The 11399-nt window shown below is 40.7% G+C and overlaps 1 protein-coding gene across 1 annotated transcript; it reads left to right on the plus strand.

Moving 5' to 3' along the window:
* The first annotated feature begins 7012 nt into the window (after window positions 1-7012).
* LOC122130580 (NLR family CARD domain-containing protein 3-like) lies at window positions 7013-10990 on the plus strand. The gene is made up of 3 exons (XM_042705306.1): window positions 7013-7378; window positions 9050-10883; window positions 10975-10990. Exons 1-3 carry the CDS (start codon window positions 7318-7320, stop codon window positions 10988-10990), a joined length of 1911 nt encoding a protein of 636 aa, XP_042561240.1. The 5' UTR covers window positions 7013-7317.
* The last annotated feature ends 409 nt before the right edge of the window (window positions 10991-11399 follow it).

Raw genomic sequence — 11399 nt, forward strand, 5'->3', positions numbered from 1 at the left:
CCTGATACAAACAGGGAAATGGCTCTGTTCTTGCATAACTTCCATGCTTTAGTCTATAGTGTTTAAATAGCTGTGCTCTCTTTTCACAGCTATGAAGACAGTACTTGCACTTCCAAAACATTGTACAACAACAAGAGGAGCGATCCGCATTCACGTTGTGACCACGTTAGGTTAACCACGTTAACCACGGCTGATTTGTAGTTGTTTTTTTTGCCAAATTAATGACAGACTTAATTTACTTAACTTTTTCACCTTAATTTAACTTAATTACAGACTTTCTATCTTGGTAAGAGATAAAGACCTAACTGAATACTCAGATTTCATTTCTTAATAGTATCCACAAAAAACGTCAGTAGCGCCCAAACGTCAACAACACTCACTATATTCAGCTGGAGTAGATCAACAGTGTTTCGTGTTTCGTGTTTCTTCTTCTTCTTCTTCTTCTTCTTCTTCTTCTTTTTTGTAAGTGTTTCTTTCTCCACTTCGCTCACATGAATGAGGGAGCCGGTCTGCTTTTCAGCTGTCAAAAGCATTCACATTCCCATAATGCACTCTGGTCATGACTAAAACTCAGTAATTGAAAGCCACTTAACTTAAGTTAACACTTAGGTTATTCACACATTCGACTATGTCTACAAAGTAGTAGAATAAACTTACAATTGTGAAGTAATGTCATCACACTTAGAACAATATACTTAACATATAGTAGTAATGTTGTAAAACTTCAATTCTTTAAGTGAATAAAACTCAGCAATTTAAAGCAATTTCGCTTAAAGTTATTCACACATTCGACTATATCTACAAAAATAGTAGAATAAACTTAGAATTGTGAAGTAATGTCACCACACTTAGTAGAATATACTTAACATTTAGTAGTAATGTTATAAAACTTCAATTCTTTAAGTGAAAAAAACTCAGTAATTGAAAGCCACTTAACTTAAGTTAACACTTAGGTTATTCACTCATTCGACTATATCTACAAAGTAGTAGAATCAACTTAGACATTTGAAGTAATGTCATCACACTTAGTAGAATATACTTAACATTTAATAGTAATGTCATAAAACTTAAAAATGTTAAGTGCATTGTAATTAAATTCTTTAAGTACAGTAGACTTGATAATAAATTGGGGCTAACAGTGCAGGTCACAAAGCAGTCTATCTCTGTGTTGCCATGCCCAAGTTGGCCTGTGTAGAATAAGGTCATCATAGTCTATCATGACAAGCTTGTTTCATGCCAGTATAACTTTATGTGTCTATTATCCAGAGATAAGCCAATCCAAGGATGGTGATACAGATCTGTTGCTCTGAGTATGAAGTAATATTAAGCCTTTTTCAGTGTATTGATTTATATGTTTTAAACTAGCTAAGACACATAGAGGTGCATCTGTATAGAGAGTGTGTTTGTGTCTGTCCGTGCGTGCGCGTGTGTGTGTGTGTGAGAGAGAGAGAGAGAGATAAAGAGAGAGAGAGGTTCATTTTGCATTGGTGCAGATTTTGTTATATAGCATTTAATGTGATCACATACATTCATTCCACAGATAAATGAGTCTATGTTGAATGGTTTCTTGTGTCTCCTTGTGTTTGTAGACGACATTCACACAGACCTCCATCTCCAGTGCCCAGCTGTGTGTCCATGAAGAGTGACCGGTCCATTCCTTTACCTCTTAACTTCAGCAGTGAGCCAGTTCCATCAGGTCTAAAGTGAGTAGTTTTTATATTCAGACATTTCAGTGTTGTCACATGCAATTCTACACACACACACACACACACACACACACACACACACACACACACACACACACTGTGATGAAATAGGACTGGAAAGATAACATATAAAACCTAAAGGCTGAAGCTTACCTTCTCTAACAAGGCAAAGTTATAATTTAATCCTCACAACCTGGGCAGTCGGCCCAGTCAGGTCTAAAGTCAGTCTTTAGGTTTTAAAAGACCCCATGGTTATTACTGTATCTCTCTCTCTCTCTCTCTCTCTCTCTTTCTCTCTCTCTCTGTCTCTATCTCACTCACTCTCACACACACAAATCAATGCCATTTGTTTTGGCAAGAGCAAACACCTTTCGTTGTTGATTCCTCTTTTCCTCTGCTGTCACATCAACATCTTTGATGATTTTGGTGGAGTTTGGCAACTTGAATTTTCTAACTACATTCCCATTGAGGCAGCTGATTGCTACTTTTGTCTTGTTGTCCCAGCTCATCTTAATTTGTATACGTAAGGCAAGCCATGTAGATAGACATTCCAAAGAAAGGCTTCAGTTCGTCCAGTTTGGGGTGGGGTTCCATGACTTTCCTGGTGCCTAGAGGTCACAATTTGTGAAAACTGACATATTATGAAACAATTCACTTGTATAACGCTTAAGAGGCCCTTCCCCACTGGTAGGAAAAAAAATTGTTGTTATTAAAGCTCCGCGAGTTTTTGTCCTAGAGACATAAAAAGAACACCCACAGCAACCCTGAACCCTTTACTTTTAAAATATATGCAGTTCGAAAATAAAATATAAATAAGCACTTTGTAAGGAGAATAGAGCTGATCTCTTGCACATTTCAGTCTGTGAGTGAGGTTTCTACTCCTAATGACCCACCCATTAGCAAATGACAGTTATTCATATGATAAGTCAATTCAATTCAATTCAATTCAATTCAATTCAATTTTATTTATATAGCACCATAACAATACAATTGTCTCTAGGCGCTTTACAGAGCCCAGAGCCTGAACCCCCTTAGTGCAAGCACATTGGCAACACGGGCAAGAAAAAACTCCCTGTTAGTCAGGAAGGAACCTTAAGCAGAACCACAACACATGAGGGGGGACCCATCTGCTTGAGGTCGGCCGGGTGGAGATAGGAAAGGGGGATGGGGAGGGTTGTGTGGCAGAAGGGGATGGGAAACAACAGGTGTTGTACATATCCTGCATTTGGTAGGTGTACATAATATATATACAGACATCCGGTGGTAAATACATGATACAAACAAGACCAGTTTAGTGGGTATACACTGTGCTCAAAGGTTTGCTGTTACAGGGGTAAGGGGAGTAGGAGCAGAGAAACATGTTGATGGTGGCGATGTTATATATTGTATATAAATGCTAGCATAGGGTATGAGGTAGAGTAAGTGTACGGCAGTGCGTTGGCGGTGGGTGCAATTGGCAGAGGGTTTCTACGGGTAGACCGGGTGGAAAGACTACAGCAGCATCCCATAGCGAAGATAGTCTGGATTAGGAGAGAAAGAAAAAGAACAGTGAGTGGGTAGAGTTTGGCTGTCCATATGCGTAGTTGAGGAGTAGTGGGGGTGAGGAGCAATGTTTCCACTTCCATCAGCAATTGGAACATGCTACAAGGGAGAGAGAACATTTTTGTTAGTAGACATTTATTTCAGAAACAGATAAGGAGATACCTTTGGGTAGTAGATTTACAGTAGGCAATATGGCCATTTTATCAGTATTATTACGGAGGGAGAGAGAGAGCGAGAGAGAGAGGGAGAGGGGCTGCCTGGCTAGGTGTAAGGGAATATTTTTTAATATATTATTTAGATTTGAGTCCAGTTTAGTTGATTAGGGGGGTTTAGATTTGTTTGGTTTATGTAATTTTGTCTTACACTAGCATCTGTTTACCTATCTACCAAGTGGTCCATGGAAAGCATCACAGGATTGAGAGAACTAAGAGGTGCGCCACCGGGTCTGGCAGGACAGCCTCCCTGCCGTGTCTGGCATTGTCTCTCTCACCCGCTCAGCCCCCAGGCCCAACTAAGCAGGACAGGGGCAGAGCGGGTGTGTATCTATTTTTTATTTTTTTAAAGTCCACCAATGGGTTTCTGATGTTCTTAATGGTCCCTTAAGGGTTGGCCTAGATTCTAGGTGTATGTTTCGGTTTTTTGACCTTCAAGTACACCTTTCTAAAGTGCCCTCAATGTAGGTTTTGGTTTAATTTTGTCTCACACTAGCATCTGTTTACCTATCTACCAAGTGGCCCTATGGAAAAGCATCACAGGAGTGAGGGATGAGAGGCGCGCCACCAAAATGGGCAGGGTAACCTCCATGCTGGGATTGGCCTTGTTGTCTCTCCCCCCTGCTCAGCCCCTAGGCTTAGTTGACGCAATTACTTATGGCTATAGGATGCACTGAAGAGGAATGTCTTTAGTCTCGATTTGAATATCGGTAGGGTGTCTGCATCTCGAATGGAGGCAGGGAGATTGTTCCAGAGGAGGGGGGCTCGGTAGCTAAAGGCTCTGCCTCCTACTGTGGTTTTTGATATTCTTGGAATTACAAGGAGGCCAGCACTCTGGGAACGGAGCGGTCTTGGAGGGCAGTAGGGGACAACTAATTCCTTAAGGTAGTTTGGAGCAAGGTCATTTAGGGCTTTGTATGTTAGCAGGAGTACTTTGAAATCAATTCTACTTTTGACAGGGAGCCAATGCAGAGAGGCAAGTACAGGTGAGATGTGCTCATATTTTTTAGTTCTGGTGAGTGTACGGGCAGTTGGAGGCTCTTTATTGAGTTGATGCTGCATCCGGACAGGAGAGCATTGCAGTAATCTAGTCGGGAAGTAATAAATGCGTGGATTAGTTTTTCTGCATCTTGGAGGGATAGGACTTTTCTAATTTTGGCAATATTGCGTAAATGAAAAAATGATGTCTTTGAGATCTGTTTTATGTGTGAGTCAAGTAGGAGGTCTTGGTTGATAGTTACACCAAGGTTTTTGATGCTAGTATTGGGTGTTGGGATGCTATCGAGTGTGGATAGATGGCTAGATAGTGTCATTCTCAATTGATCGGGGCCTACAAGCATAACCTCAGTTTTATCAGAGTTGAGGAGCAGGAAGTTGTTAGCCATCCAAGATTTTACATCTTGCAGGCAAGTTTCTATCTTGGGTAAATGTACAATTTCATCAGGTTTCATGGATAGGTAGAGTTGGGTGTCATCAGCATAGCAGTGGAAGTTAATGCCATGGTTCCTTATGACAGCACCTAAGGGTAGCATGTAAAGGGAAAAGAGCAGTGGTCCGAGGACAGAGCCTTGGGGAACACCGTAGCTTACTCTAGTGTGATTGGATGACTTCTCATGGACCTGAACGAATTGATGGCGATCAGAGAGGTAAGATCTAAACCAGGATAGGGCACAGCCTTTGATGCCAACATGATGTTCAAGTCTCTGTAATAGGATATGGTGGTCTATAGTGTCGAAGGCGGCACTAAGGTCTAGGAGAACTAGTATTGAGGTGCACCCATGGTCGGATGCGATTAGTAGGTCATTCAGGACTTTTACTAAGGCCGTAAGTAATGGTGATTCAGTGATCTCTATTGGGCCATGGTGTGGCGAGAAAACCTGTGGGGGTAGTGGGCCACAAAGACATTCCAGGGTCATTATGTAATGGCCATTGTTTTTGACTGAGGTGTCCCAGGTAACTCATCAATATGCATTTGTAGGGACACACATTTTGGAGAGGCACAGGTCACTCTGCTATTATAAATATGTAGTAGTGAAACCACACACACTTTCTGAATGCTAAACTCACATATGTATAGCCAACACCTATGTTTACAAGGTTCAGAGTTCAAAAGTCTCCGTCCGAAATCTTTACAATGTTTTTTATACAAATTCTGAGCAGCTCTGAATGAAGGTTTTCGTAAGGGTGATTTTAAATTTGATTTAAAAACAATTTAATTGTACTACATTCCTTTTAATCTAATGTTGTTATTGCTGATGTCTTCTATAACATAATCATATATGCCACTTGTGCATCAATACTTTTAGTTAGGGGAAATATACAAAAACATCAAGGCTTGTGAGACTTCCTAAAAAAGTTAAACAGGCCTGGGCCTCTTAAGGGCTAAGTAGTGAAATGTATCTCACTCAGCTATGTTGGCATCTCTGTGAGGGTAATAATTAATTTCCTCCACCATGGGTGAACATTAGGGATGCACCGATACCACTTTTTTACAAACCGATACGAGTACGAGTATTTTTATTTGTGCACTTGCCGATACCGAGTACCGATACTTCTTAGATTTGGTCTCCATAAAAGTGCAATTAATTTGGAGGCAGATTTTATTTTATCCTCTGCAGATTATGTCAAGTCTATAGTACAAAATTAACAGAAGGCTATGCCAAGCCAAAAATAAACAGAGCTTTCTGGTTTTAACACAAAAAAAGCCTTCAAACAGACAATATCATCACATTAGACAAAATGCAAATATAACCAGATAAAGGCAATTCAATTTGCTACATAGTTAACAACACAGTCTGCTTAACAAAAAGTGAACAGAACTATTACTGGATTAGCACAAGAGCACATATCAGTTACAAAAGGATCAAAATAGTCTCCTGCTCAAGTACACAAACAATCACTTAACCTATGTGGCACTATAAGTCTTTCTCTCTACCTCTCTCTCTCTCTCTGTGCGTGCGCGTTTTTTTCTTTTGAAAGACATCAGTTAAGATTGGTTGCTTCGGTCTTGCCCCACTAGCATCAGTGAACTCTGTGTACTTAGCACTATGGTGCATCTTCAGATGTTTAATCAAATTGCTTGTGTTTAACGAAGTACTTTCCTTTCCGCCCCTCGACACCGTAGCAGTGCAGATCTTATACTGTGCCTTACTCCTGTCGTCGTCATTTATCTTAAAATTAGCCCAAATTGCCGTTAAGGCAGCACAATGGAATTGCTAATCGCTAACGAGATGCTAGCGGCTAAATTTTGCGAAACATGTATACTGAAATACTTTGACACTATGACAAACTTTCCTAACACAGTCAAACATCAAGCAAGTGCAACACAAGACAAAACAAGACGGCAAATAAGCTACTTACTAGTCCGGCAGAGAGTGGTAGGACAGGTAGGACAACAAATCACATTTTGTTTCCACATAGCCCGACCAGTTTGATGCCGTGAAATTCTGTTGAGTGGTATCGGTGCTTGGTATCGGCAATTCAAAAACGAGTACGAATATGAATATTTTAACAAAGTATCGGCCCGATACCCGATACTGGTATCGGTATCGGTGCATCCCTAGTGAACATCTTAAGAACTAAAATAAGTCTCTTTATCAGTCACACATTAAGTCTACTTGATTTCCCTCTGCAGTGAATTGAGTGCTGATCGGACCCAGGATCAGTCCAGGTGTGGAGTGTGTGAGAAGGTACTGAGGGACCCAGTCATCACCACCTGTGGACACAGTTTCTGCAGGCAGTGCATCAGCAGCTATTGGGAGCAGCCTGGACAACCAGGAGACCAAGCCTGTCCCCAGTGTGGAAAGACATGCAGAACTCATCCTTCTCTACAGCCTCTTCTGGATGAACACACAGACATGGTAGAAAGCAGCAGACACCTGCACACTGAACACACACCAGACAGAAGGAGCAAACCAGGTGAGGGTTTCCTGATGTTTATACTTTTATGAGATCTGATGAAGGAGTAGCTTATAGGACAGGGGTCGAGAAAATTTTCAGCTGGCAGAGCCATACAAAAATAGTGATACAAGGTTTATCTTAAAGGAGCCAGAAAAAAATATAGTTTAAGCCAAGTCATTATTATTTTCATTGTTATTATTGTTGTGGCCTCCATTTTGAGTGTAAATCACAAGAAGATTATGAACACATGCCCCGTGTGCAGCTCTCTCCTCATACGCATATTCATCAGTCCATTGGGGACAGAAAGATATATGTTTCTTGTCTGTCTTCCTTTTAGCCATTTTAACTTCTCAAAGAGTCAAAATAGAAAGCTAACAACATTTTGAGTTGAGCTTTGATTTGTAAATTTGACTTCGATATGACCTAAACATCATCAGTTTATCACAACAGAAATGTAAAAGATAGAATTTATGTAGAATCAGTGGTGTAGTGGGAATGTATCACCCCCCACCTCCAGTATGATCAAAGTGTGTGAAGATCACACTGACACAGGACAGTCGTCGCTATAGGTTACCCATAGTCTTGCACTGATAACGAAGAACCCATTTATCTGCTTTTATACACAGAAACTCCATTCCATTTGAACATCAAAGTATTTGAATAGTGTTTGGTTAAAAGAGGTGTACATAGGCCCATACCAAGATTTTTGACCAAAGCCATACGTGTCATTATGCTGTAAAAGATTTTATGATGAATATTTATTTGCAGTAGTCGTATGTGAGTTAAAGTTGTTTTTGAATGTCCCTTATTTTGAATAAAATTGACCAATACAACACAATTAAAAAAAAACTTAGAAATAATGTATCATTGTCAAACAATGAATTGCATTGTTAGAAAGGTTTAAATCAAAATAGATCTAAATCAAATGTTTTACATTTGTCAGACCAGTCAATTATGACTGATACCACAAGAATTAAATTCAATTCAAATTCTCTTGGCACTTTACAGAGCCCTAGGCCTGAACCCTTTTATAGCACAATGGTAGGGTAAGATGGGGCAGAACTGGAGGGAGAAGAAGGGGAGGGCAGAAAATCACACACATGAGAGATAAATTCATACTCGTATCAGGATGTAATATCAAGTATTGTAGAACAGCTTAGTGGGTATACAGTGTGCTCGTAGGTTACTATTACAAGGGTAAGTAGAGTAATGGAACAGAAAACTTTGTTGATGGTGGCAATTATGTACATTGCAGGTAAAGCTAGCACAGACTTTGGTGTAGATTAAGTGCATGACAGTGTGGTGGAGGTGGGTACATGTAGGCCGGGGGTTTCTACAAGTAGATCAGGTGGAGAGACTACAGCAGCATTCCACAACAAGTCTAACCATGTTGCAAACATAACATGAGGGTTCAATTACTTTCTAAATACCCGCATGGCTCTTGGTAAGAGAAAGATTCCCCATCCCTACTCTAGATTATCAGACAGGGTTTTAGAGTGTAAATCTACAGCAGATAAGAAGATTAATTCCATTTCAATGTGTAGGGAGCAACAGTAGTTAAAAGCAAATGGATATCTGTGTCTGGAATGTCAATGATAATTTGGCTGAAGCAATCACAAATGAAAATCAATATTGTGAGTGATCATACACATGATACTAATAGGTTACTTTGTTCATTTTTGTTCACAGCTGATGAAGTCTTGAGGAGAGTTATAGAGAAGCATAAAGCCAGTCTGAAGAGGAAGTTTGAGAACATATCTGAAGGCATCATCAAACCAGGAGCTGAGACACCTCTCAATAAGATCTACACAGAGCTCTACATCACAGAGGGAGAGAGTGAAGGGGTGAATAAGGAACATGAGGTTTGGCAGGTAGAGTCAGCATCCAGAGCACAAACCACAGAAGACACACCAATCAACTGCAATGACATCTTCAAGCCCTTACCTGGTCAGGAGAAGAACATCAGAACTGTGATGACCAAAGGTGTTGCTGGCATTGGAAAAACAGTTTCAGTGCAGAAGTTCATTCTTGATTGGATAGATGGTGTAGCCAATCAGAATGTAGACTTTATATTTCCCCTTCCTTTCCGTGAGCTGAATTTGGTCAGGGATGATCAGTATAGTCTTCACAAGCTTCTGCTTGACTTCCATCCTGAACTGAAGGAGCTGAAGGATGGTGAAGAATACAACAACTGTCAGGTTGTGTTCATCTTTGATGGTTTGGATGAAAGTCGATTACCTCTGAATTACCAACAGAACATGATATCTGATATAAAACAAACATCATCAGTGGATGTTCTGATGACGAGCCTCATTCAGGGAACTCTGCTTCCCTCTGCACACATCTGGATAACCTCACGGCCAGCAGCAGCCGGTCAAATTCCTGTTCAGTGCATCGATCAGGTGACAGAAGTACGAGGGTTCAATGACCCTCAGAAGGAAGAGTACTTCAGGAAGAGAATCAGTGAGGAGAGTCAGGCCAGCAGAATCATCTCACACATTAAGGCATCCAGGAGTCTCCACATCATGTGCCACATTCCAGTCTTCTGTTGGATTGCAGCCACGGTCCTTCAGCAGATGCTGGACAAGACTAAAGACATTCCAAAAACTCTGACTGAGATGTTCATACACTTCTTGCTCATCCAGACCAGAAGGAAGGATCAGAAGTATCAGAGTGGAACTGAGACAGATGGAGAGAAACTTTTAAAATCTCAGAAAGAGATTTCACTGAAGCTTGGAGAACTGGCTTTCAAGAATCTAGAGAATGGCAATCTGATGTTTTATGACGAAGATCTGATAAAGTGTGGCATTGATGTCAGTGAAGCCTCAGTGTACTCTGGCATGTGCACTGAAATCTTCAAGGAAGAATCTCTGTTTCATGAGAGGAAGGTCTACTGCTTTGTGCATCTGAGCATCCAGGAGTTTCTGGCAGCTGTGTTTGTGTTTCACTCTTATGTGACAAAGAACCTCAAGGCACTGAAATCCCTCCTCAGTGAAGAACATAAACCCAGTAATTTGTTATCATCTCTTCAATCACTGATGGGCTTACAATCTCAAGATCATTTACATGTGTTACTCAGGAGTGCAGTGGATGAGGCTTTGAAGAGCAGGAATGGACACCTGGATCTTTTCCTTCGCTTCCTTATGGGCATCTCTCTGGAGAGCAATCAGAGACTTTTGAAAGGTCTACTGAACCATGAATACAGCAGCTCAAAGAGCATCAAGGAAATATGTCAATACATTAAGAAGCTCAACAGGGAAGATCTCTCTCCTGAACGATGCATCAATCTTTTCCATTGCTTATTTGAAATGAACAATCATTCCATGCACAAAGAAATCAAAAAATATCTGGAGTCACCAAAGAACATCAAACAGAAATTGTCTCCTGCTCACTGTTCAGCACTGGCCCACATGCTTCTGATGTCTGAGGAGGTGCTGGATGAGTTTGACCTGAAGAAATACAACACATCAAATGAGGGACGCAGGAGATTGCTCCCTGCTATGAGATGCTACAGAAGGGCACGGTGAGTTTCTAATGGAGATGGATGAACTTATTTTTCATTGTTATTTTTGACAAAATGTGAACTTGTGTTGATTATGTCCCTTCCACTACAGAACTGTGCATTACTGATTCATAGTTTTGATGTCACTGCTATCCACTGCTGACGTACAGTATGAAACATGTAAAGATACCAGCAGATGCATAAATGTGTCAGAGTCATGTAATAGGAGATAAATATTCCATTTTCACTGCAGCGCTTTGGTTGATAACTTGGCATGAAATTACATAGATATAGTTAAAAAATTTGGGAGGTGCACCTCAGGCCACGGAAAGGGTTTGCAATGACGGAGAGGGCTCTACGTGTCTGCGTAAAAGGCTGACTATAAATTAGGCTTAAGTATCTGGTGAAGTGTGTGGTGAATAGTGTTATGCCATGGCAATTATCTGTCTTCAGGGTTTTTCCTCAATAGAGAACATTTCGGCGCGCGCCTAAGCCGTTTTCCCGAGCGCCTACGACAAATCCCGAGCACCTAAGGCA

The sequence above is a fragment of the Clupea harengus genome, unplaced genomic scaffold, assembly GCF_900700415.2.
Source record: "Clupea harengus unplaced genomic scaffold, Ch_v2.0.2, whole genome shotgun sequence".
NCBI classification, from domain to species: Eukaryota; Metazoa; Chordata; class Actinopteri; order Clupeiformes; family Clupeidae; genus Clupea; species Clupea harengus.